The sequence below is a fragment of the Haemaphysalis longicornis genome, unplaced genomic scaffold, assembly GCF_048455015.1.
Source record: "Haemaphysalis longicornis isolate Haplotype H1 unplaced genomic scaffold, Haemaphysalis longicornis Haplotype H1 scaffold_9, whole genome shotgun sequence".
Taxonomy (NCBI): domain Eukaryota; kingdom Metazoa; phylum Arthropoda; class Arachnida; order Ixodida; family Ixodidae; genus Haemaphysalis; species Haemaphysalis longicornis.
In genome coordinates, this window is record NW_027526460.1 from 171,736,607 (window position 1) to 171,757,546 (window position 20,940).

At 45.8% G+C, this 20,940-nt stretch overlaps 2 protein-coding genes across 5 annotated transcripts in view; one reads left to right on the forward strand and one right to left on the reverse strand.

The window, feature by feature from the left end:
• The window catches only part of LOC144151392 (uncharacterized), a 458,541-nt gene that overhangs the window by 85,581 nt on the left and 352,020 nt on the right, over positions 1–20,940 (forward strand). For 3 of the 4 annotated variants that reach the window (XM_077682433.1, XM_077682432.1, XM_077682434.1), the window contains one exon: positions 12,588–12,721. The exons of the other annotated variant lie outside the window; for it this stretch is intronic. In XM_077682433.1, coding sequence (XP_077538559.1) covers positions 12,602–12,721 — 120 coding nt within the window. In that variant the 5' untranslated portion in view covers positions 12,588–12,601. The remainder of the gene's footprint in view (positions 1–12,587; positions 12,722–20,940) is intronic. 4 annotated transcript variants of the gene reach the window in all.
• LOC144151718 (uncharacterized) lies at positions 1,327–6,789 on the reverse strand. The gene is made up of 4 exons (XM_077682840.1): positions 6,404–6,789; positions 5,248–5,524; positions 1,678–1,897; positions 1,327–1,449 (listed from the first exon to the last, which is right to left on the reverse strand). The coding sequence occupies exons 1-4, from the start codon at positions 6,493–6,495 to the stop codon at positions 1,364–1,366; spliced, it is 675 nt and encodes a 224-aa protein (XP_077538966.1). The 5' UTR covers positions 6,496–6,789; the 3' UTR covers positions 1,327–1,363.

The window sequence follows — 20,940 nt, forward strand, 5'->3', positions numbered from 1 at the left end:
GGTCGCTTATTCCAGGCACGTATGTCATAGGAGAAAGGAAATCAGGGTGATTAGTAAAGGTAAGGTCGAGGGTATGTTCACAGTTATGCGCAATTCTAGTCGGCTCAGAAACTAATTGTGTTAGAGAGAATACAGAGCAGTCTTGAGAAAGTCACTGCATTCCTGAGAAAATGAGGTAAGTTCAGGCTGCTCGGCGTGCCAATCTATATCAGGAAAATTAAAATCGCCGACCAAGGAAACAGGCGATGAAGGAAAACGATTTCGAATATTGTTAATTGCGTCATGTAAGTTGTTAACAAAACCGGGTGGTGAAGAAGGAGACCTGGGCCCGTTGTTGGGCGGCCAGCATGACCTCTGAACATGAGTCACATTTTGTGGCAACTAAACCTTCCTTTTGACGTGATCGACCACCGAAACTGGTGCGCAACAAAGTAGCCCAAGTACAGCAATTTTTCAACTTCAAAAAGCCAGAAACATATCCGAAATGCCGCGTCATGCACTGCGAAAGGGAAGAAACCTCAATGAGACGTCTGTCACCATTTCTAGTAGCCGAAGTTCTAACGAATGAAATTGCAAGTGACTATAAAGTTAGCAAGCTAGGAAGTGGCGACCTTCTGTTGGAAGTAAAAGATGCAGAACGGTGTGCAAAACTGACCAAAGTAACTGCTGTAGGTGACAACCCTGCGAGCGTACCACCCCCACCGATCTATGCCGGCGGTGCATGCAGTCGCGGATAAAGATTGCGTGAATTTGTCTGAGAAAGAACTTCGGGAGGGGTTTGATGGTCATGCCCTTACAAAAATGATTGTTGAGTTTCATAAGAAATTTTGTTGAATTCACTCAACAAACATAGTTGAGTATCCAAAGAATTTCTGTTGAGATTGTGTTGAGGATTTGTTGAGTTTTTCAGGAAAAGTGGCCACCGTGGTTTCATTGATTTTCCGTTGAATTTCTTACGTCGAATTCCCATCGAGTTTCTGTTGCCTTTCCGTTGAGTCTCCACTGAATTTCGTATTGATATTTTGTCGAGGTTTTTACGAGTGCCCAATGTGTTTCTGTTGATATTTTGTTGAGATTTTTACGAGTGCCGCATGCGTTTCTGTTGATATTTTGTTGAGATTTTTACGAGTGCCCCATGCGTTTCTGTTGATATGTTGTTGAGTTTTACACGAATGCTCAATGTGTTTCTGCTGCGATTTCTTTCAAAGGTTTTTGCGACCATTGTAGGTTGAACAAGAATCTACATTTTATCGCACCACCAATACAAGAGTTTATGGTGTGGCAGTAGTGCATGTCATGTGACTAAAAATTCTGCCTCATGCAGACATGCAAAAAGAAAAACAAGGTGTTCAGCGCGCACTTTTTACTTTATTTCCCGATTCAAAAGCGATGATAGGTTATTTTTTATGTAACCGGCGCTCACACCTGGAAACTTCTGGCCCGTGTAGCCTGCAAGAGATAGAATGAATTTATGATTTACTATAAGAAATGAAAACGTGTTCAGCAAGTTCTCAGAATTAGTAATAAAAGTGTGCAAAAATAGACACTTTCCCAAAAAGCATAAAAGGGATGCACTGATCTCACTGTGCACATGAAGAAAAACGGGTGATTAGCTACAAGTTGACAAAGATGACAGCTTTATTCTTGGCACTCTAAATGCAAATCATGTGCACTCACCGACCACAGCCTTCACCCGCACCTGGTCCAACCCTGGCTTTGTAGGAGCGTCGCCCTGGGCTTTGCCTTTCCCTCCAAAGAGAGTTTTCCCCTTGAGCTCCTCCGGAGTGAAGACATGGCGCAAAAGAGCCCTGGCAAATTTGCCAGGGCCACTCGCACACGCATGCACCAGCTGATCCAGGTACCCCTTCTCAATTAGCACACCGCCCCCAATGTCAACCTGCGAGCAGAAAATAAAACCGAAACAGTTGAACCAACATGAACTCCAGGATCGAGACAATGAAGAGTTTGAGTACCCATGAACAATTTCTCAGAATATTACGGTAATTCATTTACAGATTTTGGCATTGATCCACTAAAAATTCTTTTCGAATAGATTTAATTTAAATGTATATTTTTAGTTTTTATGGGTGAACATGCATACCTCAACATGCTTTCGGCTTGTTTAAACAAGCGTTTCAAGAATTCATTAAAGTGTTTGCCAAGTGCCCACTGCAGTACACCGTGGGTGTATTGCTTTGTGGTAGAAAGGCCAAAAAAAACCATTTGGGTGCTGTTAGGTCAATCTGGATGAAAGGTTATGTGGCTAAAATAGTCAGATGGCTGTAATGCACACAAAGTAGGCAGTACGATGCCTTGCCCTGACTCATGCAACTATCCATAAAAAACTGACCTTTTTTTAGCACCCGATTCAGCAAAATAAAATGAGCAGACTGTTATTGATTTTTTAAATTATTTAAATTGAAAAGAGTGAACCCTAGTTACAACTAGGCCAATTTGCTCCTTCATTTTTTCATTGGCTAGAAGTGCACGAGGGTCATACGCGAAATGTGGTTTGCGGCGTGGTGCTAGCAGGAACTTTTTGTGTGGCTGGTGTTCTTTCTGCAGGATTGTGGGTTTGCGAATACCTTGTCGTAAGGGATACCCAGCATTGTGTTTGGTTCGAAATTCCGCACTGCGCTGTTCACGCCTCCTACAACCACAGACACGAAGCAGGCTGCACGATGAATGCTAGCACAGCGTGACAATTGGACAGGTGCGGACAGCAGCTCAGATAAGGTAATTTTGCACTGTCTGTGTCATCTCCACGCGCTGATTGCCTTATTTTTTTTTTCATTGCTTCAAATGACTGTGGCTCGAATAAGGAAAATTTATGCACTTAAAGCTGCAACGATATTTCATGTGGTGGTGGCGTGTGATAAGAGGCACTGTTTTTACTGTGCCCCCCCAGGCATGCTGCGCACTTCTTGAGGAGTACGAGAGTTTGAGAGGTGCTCTAGTGACAGTGTTCTGGTATGTTGAGCGCATGACCATCCTCCGCCTGAGCTTCCAATGCTGAGCGATTATGCACAGGATCTGGGTGGAAACGACTGCGAGGTAAGAGTGCAATAAAATTACATACAGTGGTGGTGACAGAGATTCTACCTGGGGGACAAAGATTTTCAAGTGTTTTCTTTTCAATGTAGATGAAGCATAAATTATAATTGATTGATTCTCGGGTTTAATGCACCAACGCTACACAGACTGTGAGGTGAGCCATAGTAGAGGGCTCCGTATTAATTTTGACAACCTGCGCATCTTTACATGCGCCGAAATCTCAACCACATGGGCATATTTTATAGCAGACATGATAGACAAGAATTTCCATCCTGCACTGGGCGCCACCAATTCTTTCGGACTGCGGGGCGAGCAGACGACGCTGAGTCCCACGCTGTTGCTCCGTGCCATGCGTGAATATCAGACGCACCGAACGTCATCGAAAATCGGTGTCATTTATTTGTCATTTCAGCAGCAACAAGTTTAGCAGTGCCTAAGGAGAACGTTTAATTCTTCCAAGAGGTGTCCCGTTCGCCCATCAATTCTGTTCCTAACCCACTAAGGTGGCGGGCCAGTCCACACCACTTTGCCCTGACAGGCATTGCCTGTGAGGCCACGTTTCGTCCTGCCAGCAGGACGCCTGACCTTTTTATCCTCAATTGATGTTTATTTTCGGAATTCTGGGAAAATTGCCATCATTGCCTTTTACTTGGCGATGTTCAGAAGCTACTTGTCCGGGCAGGCGTGATTACGTCGTTACTGGCTGCACCAACAATCAGCGTAAGCACAAAGTGCTCATGCAAGAACCGTGCGAAGTGCACCATGACAAAACAAGTGTCTGCATGTGCGGAGTCTATTGGCTGCACAAATTTCCTGCGTCGCTTGAGTGTCACCGTAAATGGGTCGTTGCGCTAAATCGCAGACTTAGAGCCTGGCAAATTTGCCAGAATGAGCCCGGTGGTACGCTGCTTTTGGAAGCGCTGTTTAATCACCCTCATGCTCAATCCTTATCGCACGTTTCTGTTCTTTGGAGGTATGTTTGGTCCGTTTCATCGACGGGAAGCCATCGAAAATCAATCAGACACTTATGCTGCAGCTTGGGTACGCGAAAAATTCTCAAGTAACCCTTGTGAAAACCGTGCTGATATTCGAATGTAATATTATAAATAATTAGCAACTTGAGAGTGGGTGAAATGTTCCCTGCGTATGGTGCTTGTTAGGAAAATTTAATGGTGAAGTACCGTCCCTGATTTAAAGACTGGTGCTACCTCGGCTATCCTCCAATCACTGAGAATAGTGCCTGTCATGAGAGACTGCGAAAAAAGTGCCGACAAAATCTACAGACTGCGGTATGTACTGTCGGGAGCAAAAGTCTGGATTCCACGCGAGCGGCGGCCGAAATGCATTGCAGCGCCACCCTGCGAAAGCTCGCCTGCTGTCGAGACACCGGCTGTAGGGCCTATCTTAACTGCACGCATGTTCGTTTGCTCGCAAGAGTCTGATACGCTTTTTGTTCACGGAAAGACCGAACGGTGTCGCTTCGGCCGTGTCTAGCATTTACGACTGGGCAATTCCGTCGGCGTGTAGCATTTGCGATACGGTCTCAGTGAGTGGCAGTAAGCGGCCACTGATGCGTTGAACGGGTAGTTTTTCGTCACTCTTTATCAGCGTTGCACATCGAAAGTAGTTGCTATCTGCGACTGCACCGCAAAACAATAGTCTCAAACTGGGTTAAGGAAGCGTGTCCCTTCGCGACTGCTTTTATCGAATGAATCGAACGAACATGCGTGCAGTTAAGATAGGCCCTACAGCCGGTGTCTCGCAGCAGGCGAGCTTTCGCAGGGTGGCGCTGCAATGCATTTCGGCCGCCGCTCGCGTGGAATCCAGACTTTTGCTCCCGACAGTACTTTTCGGTATAGTGTGATTAATAACAGTATGATCTGAAGTAGATAATATTGTAAGCTTACTTAAAATGGAAAGTAGTTCCACGCCAGTCTGTATTGCAAATTCAAAACCATATCGAAAATCCTAAATGTTTGCTTGGCTTGATTACATACGGATACTTGCTTCAAAGTCAGTTCAATTTCTATTCTTGCACTTTAGCCATTGGCCCCAGATTCGCTTCAATATCCCTGCTAAGCAATGACACACTCAAAATGCACAACACTGCTTCATGAAACTTTCAAATAACCAGGGGCTAGAGCACTGCTAACAGGTATACATTATGACAGGTTCCAACATGAAATAACTAACCTGAAAGTACATAATCAGTGGGTGCACTGATGTGGCAGCGGTGCCTGGACCGATGCGTTGAGCAAATGCGCTGGCTTCTGAACGGGTGGTCCAAGCGGCCAGATGATGGATGAAGGATTGACTATTCCTGGCGGCAAAGCGTACCCAGCACCAAGGAAAGGCCAGGCAGTACTTGGGTACAGCAGGTGCAGTGTCAGTTGGCCACGGAGGGCCCTGGCAAAGCCTTTGAAACTGGACTGAAAGCCAGCCAGCCAACCCGGACAGCCAGCAGCAGCACCTGAAAGTGCATAATCTGTGAGTGTGGTGGCACTTGATGAAATACAAGAAAAGCACACACAAACCACGAATGCTTACATTAAGCAGATTATTAATCGTTAATGAGTAACCTCCAAGGCCCTAATAAGAACATTCCCGCAACACCCAAACTGAAATTTAGGTCAGAGTAATGTATTTATTAGGCACGCAGGTTTGTGAGTGGGGTATGCCTGATATATGAAAAGCTCACTGCTATGCTAATTTGCATGGAACGCTTGCTAGCAGCCCATATGCATCGCTAGCTTTCAATCGGAACTGGTGTGTACTAGTTGAGGCTCCTCCATTTCAATGCCTAGCTTGCCTTTGCAAGTTCGATTCTCCAATATAAATAGAGTTGAGTGGGCAGGCGCCCCTGCGAGACCACGCGCGCGCATTTCACCTTCAATTTCCACGTATGTGAATGTGAGCTTCACGAGTACGGCACGCATACCACGACGCATATCGCGGCCCGAAGACCACGAGACGGGTCGCGACGGCGGCAGCCGGTCTCGCGAGCGTAATAGCTGCGAAGCGCACTGCACGGAATTAACAGTCGCCGCAAAGGCACTGTTTGAGAGACACATAACAAACAAACGCCCCGGTGTTTAAGAGCCTTGAGTGATGTCAAATAATTAGCTGCCGCGTTCTACAGCGCGAGCATCGCAACAAAGGTCTAGCTTCAGCGTAAATTGATGCTGACGGCTGCGGAAACGGTAGACTGGTAAATCCAAGGCGCCAAACAAGTATGCTATATCGCATAGGCTCTGAGAGCAAATGAGATGGGGGTCTACGGAATAACTGACCCATAAGCACCAGAACTCGTTCCGAACAAGAACAGAAAAACAAAAAAATGCGTACTCACCCCAGCAGAAACGACGTTTCCCGCCAAAAATCCTTCTTCACGCTCGTCTTGCCCTTCAAGGACACCGACACTTTGTTCGGACGCAATGTCATCCACCTTTGACGCGCGATGATCGTTGAGGCGATGATCGTCACCCTATAAAGCTTTTATAACTATGATTTAAGCTTGAAATAGATAAAACTGAACAAATCGCCCCAGCTACCACTCCGCACAAAACCAACTCCATAAACAAACACACAAAAAGGGAGTGATAGTTGCCAGACTGCAATAGCAGCATTTCTGTGTTTGACGAAAATTGTGTTATTGGTAATTAACTTCCTGCTTTTAAAGTATTAAAAGTGTTTATAACTTGAATTTGAGGTTTTTAAACGCAAAAGCGAATAACAGTAAACTAACTGACATATATACTTAAATTGTAAAGGTTTTAAAGTTAGTTTTGGTTTTGTTTTCACGGCTGGTTTCTCTACAGAGGAGGTGCGAGAAAACGAACTACTTTGGGTTTAGGAAGAGGGTGGCAAACGTCGGTGTGATTGAAAGCAAGGAACAGGCGCTTACTATGGTTTTAAAAAAGAAGAGGTAATAAAACCTTCATAAGGAAAAAAAAAAAAAAACATCCAACGAGGATTCGAACTGCGGACCCTCAAAACACTAATCGAAGACGTAACCACTCGGCCATACACGCGGGGCTTCAGCCAGTGTCTAAAATGATTGTATAACTACGTAAGCCGGCAATGAAAATTGTCGTTTGTGTCTAGTCAATGCTGCATTTTTGGAATTCTGGCAGTTCTAACGCTTGTTTCTCACGCACCGATCTTGCAGACGAGGTCACATTGTTAGTACTCCGAGCGATTGAGCCGGAGCTCCCTTATTTGACTCAAGCAAAGCTATCGCAGGTCACCCGCGATCTTTTCTTCGCAAGCCACGGTAGCCACGAAGGAAATGGCATGCGCCGTTGGAATTGTGGCCGTTGTGGCGTTGGTAACGCTTGTTTGTCACGCACCGATCTTGCAGACAAGCAACATCGCGCTAAAACTACAAGCGATGTCACTCCTGGCATGTCAGGCGCATACAGCAGCGAAAACCTCTGAGTTTGTAACAAGTTGGGGATAATGCAAGGCAATATTAAAGAGACCGAAGCATGTGGTGGCGGCGACGTAATAAGTGCAGCAAACAGGTACTGTGGGCGGCAGCGACGAGCGAAAAAGATGATGATGGTTGGCTGGGTTCTGTAGCCCTGGGGTGCGGCACTCATGTGCCAAACCCTCCACCATCTGACAACGGTAAGATGTAACATGGGCCGCCCCCGCCGGCCTGCGCAGAAATGGAAACACGCAATCGAAAAAAACTGTCCGGCCGATTCAGTTTGTTGTTGACGAAGAGCAACCGAGGCTTCAGCAACAAACGATTGTGCTTGCCGTGGTATGAGTCAAAGCATATCTTGACATCGTTGTCGTTATGCTATCGTCCGTCTAGAAGGGAAAAATCAGAACGCAAACGTTTTCGTCTAGCGTCTATACCAGATATAGACGCTGCTGTTTAATGATATCTGGAGACAAATTTTTAGCTAATGGTGAAGCAGCGGATATTTTGTAGTATGGACAAGTGAATTTTATGGGTTAACTGAATGGCTGAAATTGAAATATGCACTCTAGAAACATTGATAAAACAACAGTATAAACAAGAATTTGAATTTTGTTCGATCACACTGAAAGTGCAAGTTATCAGAGTTTGTACTGTACTTTACCTTGTGCTGTATCTTGTACTTTGTATGCTTCCAATGCTGACAAGGCAGAACATATATTGTCTGCGAGATGTTACACAAAGTATCAGACATGACGCGCTGATTTGTGCGATATGTGACATGTTGTAAGAATACCTTGAAGACATGTTGCAGAATGTCTAGGACTCATCGTTGAAATCTTTATATCATGAACATGTTGTTGATCTTCGACATGTTGTTTGACTCTTTACGATATCAGACCTTTATAATCTTGCAGTATATCGACATCTAGTAGAAGTCCTTATCATTAAAGACATGTCGTTATACTTATTCGACAAGTCGTTGAAATCTTTGCGATATTGGACCTTCATGATGTTGAGGACAACGAAATGTCGTTGAATTCATAAGGTGTCGACAACATGCCGTAAAAGTTATGTGATTTTCGTTGAAATCTTTGTGATATTGAAGACATCTCGAAATCGTTATGATATCATGCATGTCGTATGGATATGTTGCCATATGTACAAGAAAGCGCTGAGAGTTGCATTGTGAAAGCTGGCTACCTGTACAAAATGCAACTTCCTTGAAAAATGCAACTTATTTAATACACTCACACTGCACAAAAATATGCTAAGATGCTGCCTAATTAGGCTCATACATCCAGGACAGTGGGTATTAAAGTTTTAGTGCACGTGGCTGTCCATGTCGAAGAAGCATGCAGATAGTATTTGGCATCAGTTGCTGATGACTTGCCCACAAATAATCACCATGAGTCACTGAAAATACAACAAAAAGTCAACAAGAACTCCACAATAGAAAAATCATTGTGCGGACCACAACGAAAATTCCGTTGTGTTCTCAATGTGTAAACTCAATGAACATTGAGTTTCACAAATAATCACCATGAGTCACTGAAAATACAACAAAAAGTCAACAAGAACTCCACAATAGAAAAATCATTGTGCGGACCACAACGAAAATTCCGTTGTGTTCTCAATGTGTAAACTCAATGAACATTGAGTTTCACAAATAATCACCATGAGTCACTGAAAATACAACAAAAAGTCAACAAGAACTCCACAATATAAAAATCATTGTGCGGACCACAACGAAAATTCCGTTGTGTTCTCAATGTGTAAACTCAATGAACATTGAGTTTCTGTTGATTTTCCGTTGAATCAATGAGAACTCAATGAAACGTCAACAGAAATTCAGAACCCATTTTTGTAAGGGTGGGGTCATCAATGTTAAAATAATCAAGATTCATAGAGATAGAAAGGAAATACCTACCAAGCATGTCATTCTAACTTTCTGTTCAGGCGCATTGTCCGAGTCTGTTGGGGCAGGCTATGTTAAGATCCGTGTGCGTCCTCACATTCCAGACCCTCGCCGGTGTTGTGGTCACGGCTCGGCAAGCTGCCGAGGGCAGGCAGCATGCGCACGCAGTGTGGCCTTCCTGACCACACGTCTTACAGCTGCGATGCTCCACCTCACTCTGTAAATTGCAAAGGAGACCACGCCGCGTACTCGCTCTCATGCTCTCAAGGAAAGAAGGAAAAAGAGGTCATTGCTTCGAAATTAAAAGAGAACATTACTTTTCGGGAAGCACGCCAGAGGCTGCTTTTCACTCGCACTAGTGTTGCCAGTGTGGCGCGTCGGGGTGCAGCGGCTAAGATGACCCTCTGAGCGAGGCCCCAAGAGACACCACGCTCATCAGGGCACCAGTGGTATCCCGGCAACCCCAGGTGCCCACGTTACGCCCGTGGCTGGCGCTGTTGTTCTGGTGATGGCTGAGGGGCATGCTTCCTCAAACCGCCAGCCTAGCCCTGCTGTTGAGGCTTCACAAGAAGCCATAGACACAAGGGCGCCCCACGAGGGCGCGGCACTCTGTTGACTGGACCAGAAAAAAAGTACCTAGGGCCACAGCACCTGGAAAGGTGTCGTGGGCCTGTGAATATGGCAGCACAGCGCTAGTGTCAACCTTTGCGATATCCTAAGCTGATGATTTCTGCTCACAAAGTTCACCGGAACTGCAGATGCCTTGTGAAAAAATTTAGAAGATATGTATGAATTGCTGTCACAATTCACCCAATAAGTATTATTTGTCTCCAAGGAACACGCCTAAAGCCGAGCCAAACCAACTTTCTCAAAAACTATTAGCTATTTTAAAAAGACAGTGTTGGTTGTATGCAGTCCTCTGGAGGAGTGGCGATTGTAGAACAAATGTTAATCCCATGGCAGCATCTACCCTTAAGGACGAGTGTAGCAGCTGTAGGCGTAAGAGCCATTATTTCTAGCAAACTGGTAACAGTATGCTCATTGTTCGTTCCTCCAGACAATGGGCTCTCCAATATGGAGTTTGAAACGTTAATCGATGAGTTGCCAGAGCCGTATCTGCTAGTTGGGGTTAATGCAACCACGCACTCTGGGGGTAGCACGCACTGATGTTCGAAGGAGCCTCTTTGAAAACTTTCTCCTATCATCAGGAGCCTGCAAACGGAACAAGAAAGGCCAACCATACTACGACACGACACATGCCACGCACTGCTGCATAGATCTAGCCGTAGCCTCTCCAGTTCGGTTTCCAGTAACCGAGTGGAAGGTCAAAGTTTACATGTGGGACGTCAATAATAACCTGTACGAATGTGATCATTTCCCAATCACCCTTAAACATTCAGACAATAGATAAGCCAACCGTCCGCGCCCAGAAAAGTTCAAGGATGAGGCCGGAGACGGGAAAAATTCAAAGAACTCTCGGGGCTTCATTAACTGTCATAAGCCACCTCGGCATCGATGAAGCCACAGAGACCGTGACCACACATATAATTCAACCGGCACGAAACTAAATTTCCCGAACTTCTCCCAATCGGGTTATCAAGCCGAAACCTTAATGAAATGATGATTGTAGGCTTGATACTCATGGAATGGACGCACCACCGCTAGCTCCACGTTGTACCTTTCCCACTAACACACGAATTATTTCCCTTTCCTGTACTGACGCTACAAATACCATTGCGGCGAAAGGTATTCTTGTAGCGCGAACCCGCTGGCTCGCGCCTCTTTCATGCAGGCAGGTGCATGCCGTGCAGAGAAGACGCTCTGTGGAACAACAAGCTGAAGTAGTGTCACAGTACAAATTGAAATTTTTTTCTCTGCTAAAACAAAAACTGTTCGGATTAAACTTTCTGAAATAAACTACGATCATTAGTACTAGTGAATGGCTTGTATTTGATATTTTTACTACGAGCACAACAATGCGCAATTTCAAGATGAATATGGGCCAGAAATGAGATTTTTCCAAGTTTGACAAACGTTTTCTCGCACATTTCGCCTTTTTTCAGTGTAAATGTAGTTTTCACCAATTGTCCACAATGCTGAGATACAGGTCCAAATGCTTCATTGGCTGGGAGAATGTGCTCGTATTTGCTAAAAATGTTTGAAAATGCTCGACTCGTGTATTTTCTGAATGGTGCAACCACAGCAAAAAGAAAGGAAAAAAATATTTTTAAAATGCGGCATAGAGCAGCCCACGGGGTCGACATAATGTTCACAAAAAATGGTGGCCATTGTAAGAGAAGTTACTTTTTCACGAATTTTTTCACAGACGGAAGTTTGGTTTAAACCCTGGAGGTAAAAAGGCCGCTAGAAAAAGAACAAATTTTTTTGGACCAAAACACTTTCAGGGAGCATTGTGGGCCATGCGAGGATGACCCGCAATTTTTACTGAGCAAATTTCAAATTTCAAAAGGGGAACGTAACCTCGGTGGCGCCATCTACTGAGTTGGAACTTGTTAAAACCTGTTGGAATCAAGTTAAACTAGAATTTACGCCTGCGCTGAATATGTCTGTCTCAAATGAGTAAAATATATTGAAATAATAACTCAGTAACATACACACTTTGCCCAGCACAACTTTGGAGGCGTAAAAGCGGTTTGCGAGCTCAGAAACTTGTCTGAACTATTTGAGGCAGGCGAGGCTTAGCCTGGCTTAGCACGAGTAGGGGCAGGGGCGGTCATTTTACTCGCCCATCCGGAAAAAAAATAGTTTGTCGTACTCGCGTCGTATCCGGGTCATTGTTTGCCGTACATTTTTCTTTAAGAAGAAAAATGTTATAAGCAGCATCAACTAAGATTACTTTTATCGAGTGTGTAAGCCTGTACGATCAAGCAACTTTGATGTAATCAAGACGGGCAGCGCGGTGGCGAAGGTAACTTGTCGCACATGCGCACTCGACTCCCGCAAATACAGTTGACGGTAACGCAAACACGGTAACACTCTAGGTGCGGAGCGTAGCTTCGTAAACAGCTTCCCGCTCTGCCTAGAGTTGTGTAAACCTGTTCCATTATGCCATCGCGGTTCTGTGTGGCCCACATTTTGACCTTGGTGCTGCTTTTTTGGCAGGTGGCAAAAATTTTAGGAAATGTTGAGCAGAAAAGGATTGACGCTCTCCCTGTTTGCGCGCAGGTGCGGGCAGCTCCATGACTTCATCACCGGGGGGAGGCCTTCCCCCCGCGCGAGGCCTGTACGACCCCCGGCAGGAGCGGGAGTCTTGCGGCGTCGGCTTCATCGTCAGCATTGAGGGCGTACCCTCGCACAAGGTGCGTCTCCGCCTTTCTTGCACTTGGTTTCAGGCCTCACGCGCAGGCTCTTGATTTGGACGCTTTTCGGAAAACGCCATGGTTCACCAAACATTTGAAGGGATGTCAAAATATTCAGGGAATCAAGTCGGGGGTTTTGACCTCAACCATACGCGGGTAGTTTGCGGTTGAGCAAGGTTAAAGTCGCGCTTGCACGGCCGCCATCTTGCGAGTAGTTCACCTTTTGCCAGCAGGGTACGCCACTGATCGGCGACTGAGAAAGCTGACGAGATGGGCCTCGCGAGAAAAAAAAAAAATTGTGCAGAAATTCAGACAATTGTCTACTATTGCGTAGCGTTCGTATGCCGACTGTCTTGAGTGTGAGTTTTTTGCAGCCAATTTTTTTAGTTTTTCCACAGTTCGTTCAAACAATTGCCCCCATTTACGCCATTATAACGATTACATTTGGAACTTTCGCGAAATCTGCATTATTGTGTAAATGCGGGGCGTTACACGGTTCGCCATTTTCTGATTTTTTTTTATGTTCTTTGTTTTGCTTTAAAATTTTGTTTAGCCAATTATGTCCATTTACGCAAGTATAACGATTACAGGTGAAAACTTCCGCAAAATATACATCAATGTGGAAATGAGGATATTACGCGTTTCGCGCTTTTCCGTAACTTATTGTTATTTTTAATTTTTTTTTTCAAAAATTTTGCGACCATTTGTCTCCATTTACAATATTACAACAATTGCAGGTGAAACTTGTGCAATTTTGTGGAGACGCCGGACGTTGCGCGGTCCTGGCTGTGGGGGCAGGATGCTCCGCAAAGAATGCTGCGCATTAAAATGATGCCGCCTGGACCGTGGCAAAGCGATTCTCTTAGCTGTCTTTGCTGCGGTGGTTCGGCACTGCCTTCCCTGTGTCTGCTTGCTCGTTCTCCCGAACCGCGCTGAAGTGCGCTAGCTGTCTACACGCGCATAGCACAAATAAAACAGCACGTCGATTAATTAGACTTTCCGGTTTTTCACTGTTGTTAGAATGGAAAGTTGGACGATTTAGTGATATATATGTCGACAAGACTGCCAGCGCACATTACTAAAGTGGCAACCACATAGACCGTTTTTTGGTCCTCGCCAACGTCCGTTGGAGACCAAATTAAAAAAAAAAAAAGAACAAGGAGCCACTTTGGCCAATTAGGCAGTTTTTAGCTCACAAAGCAATCTCGGAAGGGGTTGAGGCGGTCAATTGTGCTCTCGAACGTTTTTCTCGTCGCCACCAGAAGACGCCCGCAGCCGCCAGACGCGAGCAAAACGCTCCACGTGGTTGCCGCTTAGAAGAGCAAAACGGCGATATCGTGAAAATTATCTGCGCCTGATGGCGCTTTCGTCAATGAACCACGGTTGAAATCGTCGGCAGGTGCTTTGCGTCGTCGTTTTTCGCGGTGTGCGATCCTCTGACGCGATGGCAATTTCATTCAGAATCAGGGTGCGGAATCGAAGATCATGGCTGTCAGCAAGCTCTGGAACAAAACAAAAGTTAGTTTTTTAAACCCGAATTGCATATATAATACTGCGAGAATAATAAACTATGCCATATCCACAAGTACCAGATGGCTTGACTTCCATTTGTTTACCCCGGCATCAAACGTAGTAATTAATCATGCATGTTCAAGATGCAAGTCAAGAGAATGCGAAAGCATGTTGTCCTGGCAAGGGAAGCGACAGGTGCTGGAAAGATGTATTGAATTAATCCTGAAGCTGCTGTTTGAAATATTTTTTTGACATCATATGTTTGTGTGACATCCTCTTCTATTTGATTTTGTCATCCCAAACGGAACAATTTTCTCTTTGCGAAGGTGAACAAAAATAAGTGCAACTTCCACAGTCGCACTCAACAATTTCCAAATTGTGAACATGGCGTTTAGACCACAGAAGGAACGACGTAAAATAACTCTCCGAACACTATACGTAATCGGTCGAAGATAAAACCGGCGTGTCACTGCGCCAGTCAACAATTTGTGGATCCTTTCAGCCAACATGCTTTGTAGTACGCAGTGCTGGCCTTACGCCGGACGAAACTGAGCGTACCACACTGATTACTAACCAGGAGCCGTTAGGTTTGAGAAAATGTTTACTTAGCTTCCAACAACAACACGACGAGGAGGCCTAAGTACGGTGACTCCCTACCAGCTCCAGCGTACGTCGCACAACGGCGTTAGCTCGCGCGGGATATCGCGGGAAATCCATTTTTGAATCCACCAAGTTGCTTCCCTGTAAGAGTTGGCCTTGGCCGAAACCTGCTGCAAGAAGGAGAAAAGGACGGGTGAGATATGCGTACGCTATAGACATGAGCAAAAACATCTGGTGTGGGTGCTGGTGCAACAACAAAAGGAGCGTAATGAATTATCACATAAATCGTTTGCGTACAATGGGCCTCTTCGATTTTCCACTTCTGGCTCCCCGCGGGCTGCCCGCGGGTAGTCCGAGGATTCCCCGAAGCCATAGGGATACACGGGAAAATCGAATGTTGGGCTGCTTCTCGGGGAGTCCGCGGTGAGCCCGAGACTGTAAATCGAAGAGGCCCAATACGGTGTTCTGGGGACCACGTTTGATACTTTATTATAAACGTACGCTTGAAATAATCCTACCGGATGCGACCGGCAAGAAGTAACGGTAAAATGGCGGCCACGAAACTTCGTTTAACTATACATTTTTTTTATACGTACTAATGAAGTTTACGGATAGGTGAAGTAGAAAGAGGACATATAACTGAAATGGGAAGGAAATCATTGGGGGAAACAAAAGAAACAAACAAATGTTGAGTCATATCAAAAATCGCTTCCAGTTAACCTTTTATACACCACATGCTTATGCAACGTAAGTCGAGTCCTACAAGTACGGTCGATGTAAAATTACGTATAAACAGATTCCCGAATCAGGATTGATTTACCATTGAAAGAAATGCAACCGATACTTATCCGGAGGTTCAGCAATCGATCACATCACGCAGCATCACTGCCACACGGTCCATGGCTTGGACGTTCCAGTAAAGCATGTCCATGCGTCGGGGCAACCCCATCCGCGTGGATTATACTACAGGGCAGCTTACCGCTCGTGCGGGTAATAGCGGACACGACGTCGGCCCAGCATAAAGAGGCGGTGGATCTGAACCACTCCGTCTGTGTGGAAATGGCACAACGAACAGGCCCCGAATAATCGCGCCCACATTCAGCCTGGCTATCCGCGCTGTCACGGCGATCGAACTGCGCCACTGTGTATTGGACCGCGCAGCACGAGCCACCGGTGACAGCGTCAGTTTTACAACTTCACATCCGCGACGAGGCAGCAATACCAGCACGGTCTCCAAGCCGTCAGTCAGCTGGTGTTGTCGGCCATGGTTCTGGCCTGTAAAAAATATGAGAATAGCAGTGTTGGTGCAGAGATTCAGAGCATGCACTCAGCTCAAAGGCAGAATTGCATCCGTTGTGCTCGTTCTTGCCGATCATGGGCTCATGCGTGTGGCGGACGTTTCTTAGGCATTCCAAGCACGTCATCCGGGCACAAGACTTGGGCTCTCTGGGGGCAAAAAAAAGTCAGGTGGTCAGAAACACGCAATGCTTAGACACTTTCAGCAGCTCAGCTTTGTAGAAAATATAAGCTCAGTTTAGAGCAGAAGAGGAGTTACGAAAGGTTTATTAGGTAATAAGGAATCTATCGACCAAAATTTCCAGCGTAAAGCGTAAAAAAAGCACGGCAAGCACTGTTCCTGCAGGACTAAATCGCAGTCGCAGCTTAAGTAGTGCTGTTGCAGAAAATCAGCTATGGTGGGGGCTTTACCTAACTGTTATTCAAGAAGTGTTCACCTTGAGATCAGGTACAAAACATGATACAAAGGGTAGGTCTCAGTGTAGGTATACTGTGCTGGCTATTTCCGCACAGCCTCCGGTCTCGTCGTGCAATAAAGCCCTGCGCCTACTCAATAAAGTCGCGGGTTCGCATTTTTTATTTTTTATTTACATAATACTGCAGACCAAGTAAATTATCCTAGAAGGACGGGCGAAACATAAATGCCCATGCACATACAATGCAAACAAAGGCAATGGAGTAACATCAATACAAAACTCGCTTGGAGACATAACATAAACATGCCAAGGTGGCACGCGATGGCATTTCAAGAATCTGAATTCTTTTTAGTCTGAGGTTTCTTCTTTTTCAATAAATCTCAGTTGATAGTAGCGCTCGTCCTGTCAGGTGCTTTTCTTCGTGATCCCGGTTTAACGCGCTGTTTCCAACCAACCATGTAGTCCCAGGTTGTTGTTCTTCTAAATCTATTTTCGAATGTTTTCGTATGTCCTAAATAAGAGCTGGGTTTGATCACTGGCTTCGGCCGTGACGTGCTGTGGTTCTGGCAGTGTGTCCGAGCCGGGAACCAGTGGCAGGAGCTTCTGCATCATCCACGAACTGGTTTAGCGATCGCCAAAGTTCGGTGGCCACCGCTGCAGCTGTACACGGGGGTGGTGTCGACAGGCGCTTCTATGATGCGATTAGAATCTCAATTGATGACGGGGTCAGTAGCCAGGTGATGATCCGCTAAGGCATATGAGCTTGCATTGCCTTTTTTGACATCGTTCTGGTGCTATTGAAGTCTTCTTTTAAAATTTCCAGTTTCACCTATGTAGGATGCATCGCAATCCTTGCATGGAATTTTGTAGACAACTCCGGTGAATCTTGATTTTTTAAAGGGTCTTTCACGCGTACCAGCTTCTGATTAAGCCTGTTCGTTGGCACGTGTGCAATTTTAACGCCATATGTGCCAAACACCCTTGCAAGAGCTTCACTAATGCCTTGCGTGTGGGGGACGGCAGCTCGTCTTTGCCTGTCTTCTTCAGGAACCCTTTCGGAGGAGGCAACTGAAGCCCGCAATTGTTGCGTCCTCAGAAGCTTTGAAGGGTAGCCGTTGCTGCGAAGGTCTTTCCTTACCACAGCTAGCTCTTTCTTGCGCAGGCCAGGCTCAGAGCAGATTCATGATGCGCGTGAGAAGAGTGCAGCAGCGACGGAGCGTTTTTGGCCTATAGGATGCGGAGAGTCGAATCTCAGGTATCTTCTCGTGTGGTTCGGATTTCGATACACACTGGTTATAAATCGTTTGGCCTACCGTCTCACAAGTACGTCGAGGAAGGCGATCTGTCCATTATTTTCTTGTTCCATAGTGAACTGGATGCTTGGAACACAATTGTTTAGATGCTCAAGGAAAGACATTACGTCTGGGTGGTGGATCACACAAAAACAGTCGTCTACGTAGCAGACACAAAATCTTGGGGCCGTCTTGTGCAGAATTTTCTAGAGCCTCTAAGGCAATATTCGCACAGACTACTGAAACGGAAGTTCCCATCGCTGTTCCAAACCGCTGCTTGTAACATTGTCCGTTGAAAACAAAATATGTGTTCTGCAGGCCAAATTCCAGGAGCCGGTATAAGTCTTGCGTCTCAATTGGCGAACGTGAAGGCAGAGATGCATTGGTCTCGAGTACATCGTTGCAACACCGGACCGCGTAATTTTGCCTGGAATTTTGTCTGCAGAAAACATCTTTTGTTTTCAACGGACAATGTTGAAAGCCCTCTGGGATGATGAATATTTAAAATGCCTTACGAGTAAGTGCTCAGCACATGAAATTGTGGCATTAAAACAGAAGATCCCTCTGCGGCATCCTTAACTTGGGGCGGCGCTTGATCACAAACTTCGAGAAGCTGAAAAATGCTCCATGCGCCGCTCCAGCCAGCAGAAACAATGCACGACGCAAGTTGGTAGGTGGACCGTTGGCATCCTGCGATTGTGAAGATATTTTTATTTAGTAGATGCTCTTCTTTTTTTGTACCACTGTTTATTTCACCTTTAACAAGCAGCTGAACTCCTGCAGGTTCTACGAATCATAGGAGTATAATAAAATGCAGCAATGCAGAACAATTGGCAGGGTTACCTCAATTTTTCTTTGCTAGGAATGAAAACAATGTAGGTAATCTATACACAACTAGAATCAAACCTTTCAATTTTTACCTACTTCACTCCTAACAAGGACACATACACGTTAGACATGTGAGCAATCTGCTAAATTTATGCCCACATACTTAATCAGGCATCAGAAATCGGCAGGGAACGACGTGTCACCTTTAAATTGCACTTTTTTCGTTCAAAACACGCAAATGGGAGAGAAAGACCCATAACCATGATTTGGTACCCTCATCTGGTATGGTTTTCAGGCAATGCTTACATCTCACTTCAGTACCTTCAGGTGATGGAGATCTTTGAAAACTCATTGCGGGCGAGTGGGTTGTGTTCAAGCTCTCGTATCTTGCCAGCATATGCTGGATGCCAACATTCCCAAATCAATGTGACGACTCGAATGTGGTGGACGCAAGAAAGAATAAGCACACGCCAGGGGCATACACCGGGCCTCTGCCCCCCCCTCCTCCTCCCCCCCCCCCCCCCCCCGAAATGTTTCGTGCCAAGGCTGGGGTGCGGTTAAGTAGCCTGAAAAACCGCCTGAAGTCGCCTGCAGGCGCGGAACCCGCAGTTTTAAGGACAGTCTTGCTCATATAAAGCGGAAAACAAGGGCTACGTCAACGTCTGATCTCTGCGCCCGCTCCAGATGCTGTACCTATCAATATATACAGCCCGGCTGCATTTCGCGCCGGATACACCGACAAGCGCCGGAAACCTGCCGCGAGCCGATCGAAACAGTTCCGCCGGTTCACTGGCGGAACAGCACGCCCGGGAAATGGCAGAACAGCAGGCAAAGCCTCATATAGGCATACATGCTGTCGGGAGCGTGTCATTCCTTGTCTTTACACTGGTACAGAGTGCAATCCCATGACAGAGCATTTCACTGCATGTATTTTGTGCAGTCAACTATCAATCCTTGATATGTTTATTTTTCTACCGACATCGAATTTCATTGACTATTGGAGTTCCATAATTTCTGCTGCATGAAAGCATTGCCCTGCCCATCTTGTATTTCCTCCACATCAAAAAACTACACAATTCTATTTATTGCGAAGCTTTGTTTTTTTGGCACTATTCCATTGTTTCCTTGGTTTTCTGTAATCAGTTAGAATCAGAATTTGGTTAACCGGAATTTTACTGAAGCCATGTCTGTTTCCATTTAACAGATAGAAATGTAATGAAATTTAAGAAACGTGCAACAAGCGCAACATTCAACAGCAGTGCAATAAGGTGTTCCGCTAAGCGCAAGTTTACTACTCACGTTACTAGCACAAAAAATAACAAAAGGCGATGGACGAAGACGCACGTTTGCTAGCTTCACCGCCATATTATACGAATGCGCCGCATGTACAGTCCACTGCGATTCGAAGGTTATCGCGGGAAAGGCACTCTTTCAAACGAAGCAGAAAGAACACCAGCTGTAGCAAATATTCCATGCAAGTTGCGTTATCGTCGGCGTAGCTAAAGGGCAACCAAGCCCAAGTCTGTACTTGATGACAACGGATGTACAGCTTGAAACCCAAAGGGTGGCAAGTCAGTCGTGCGGGCCATTGTTGTATCATGGAACAGCCAACAAGGGAGCGAAGAGTGCGAAATCTTGATTTTCATGGTTCCGAAACAAAACCGTGGGGTGGTGGCACGCTTGGCCGCTCTATGCTGGCGCGATAACCTTCAAATCGTGCTCGACTGTACTTCATAGCTGATAAGAACTTATTAGTCCCTTTTCTAAAGGAAAATCTAAAACACGTGAATCTTGATAGTAAACACCCAGTGTTGGCCTCCACTTCCGCCTGACGAACTTCGGGGACCGCGCGCCACTCACGAGCGCACTCATGATCACGTTCACGAGCGCGGGTCCGCCTAACCACCTGCTCTGCGGACGAATGAATCACCCGTGGGCTGCCCATAGACCAGCGAACGGGAATTTAGCTTATCATCATTATCATCACCATCTAAGCTCCTTAAGGTGGGCTTTACAGTTAGCGTTGAGCATACACAAATCGCATGTTAAAGTCAGTAATTTCAAGCTTCGTTTGAAAACGCGCAAGATGCGTTGCTTACATATTTCCCTGTCCCATCTTTTGGTCGACCGCGCCCCCCACCCCCGGGAAAAAATTCCTGGCTACGCGCCTGGCACGCACCCAATCAGGAGTATGCGCGTCGGTTGTTTAAAAAAAGGGTTTAATGTTTTGCTGAGCAGGCTCAATGCTTGCACGCATCTTGGAGGAGCAACGGCC

Bases quoted from the DNA above. Each gene is read 5' to 3' on its own strand.
- LOC144151718 (XM_077682840.1), bottom strand. From the start codon at position 6,495: ATGACATTGCGTCCGAACAAAGTGTCGGTGTCCTTGAAGGGCAAGACG. The intron at 1,898-5,247 runs GTTAGTTATTTC...TTCTGCTCGCAG, and splicing joins CACTGATTATGTACTTTCAG to GTTGACATTGGGGGCGGTGT. The intron at 1,450-1,677 runs GTGAGTGCACAT...TATCTCTTGCAG, and splicing joins GCGGGTGAAGGCTGTGGTCG to GCTACACGGGCCAGAAGTTT.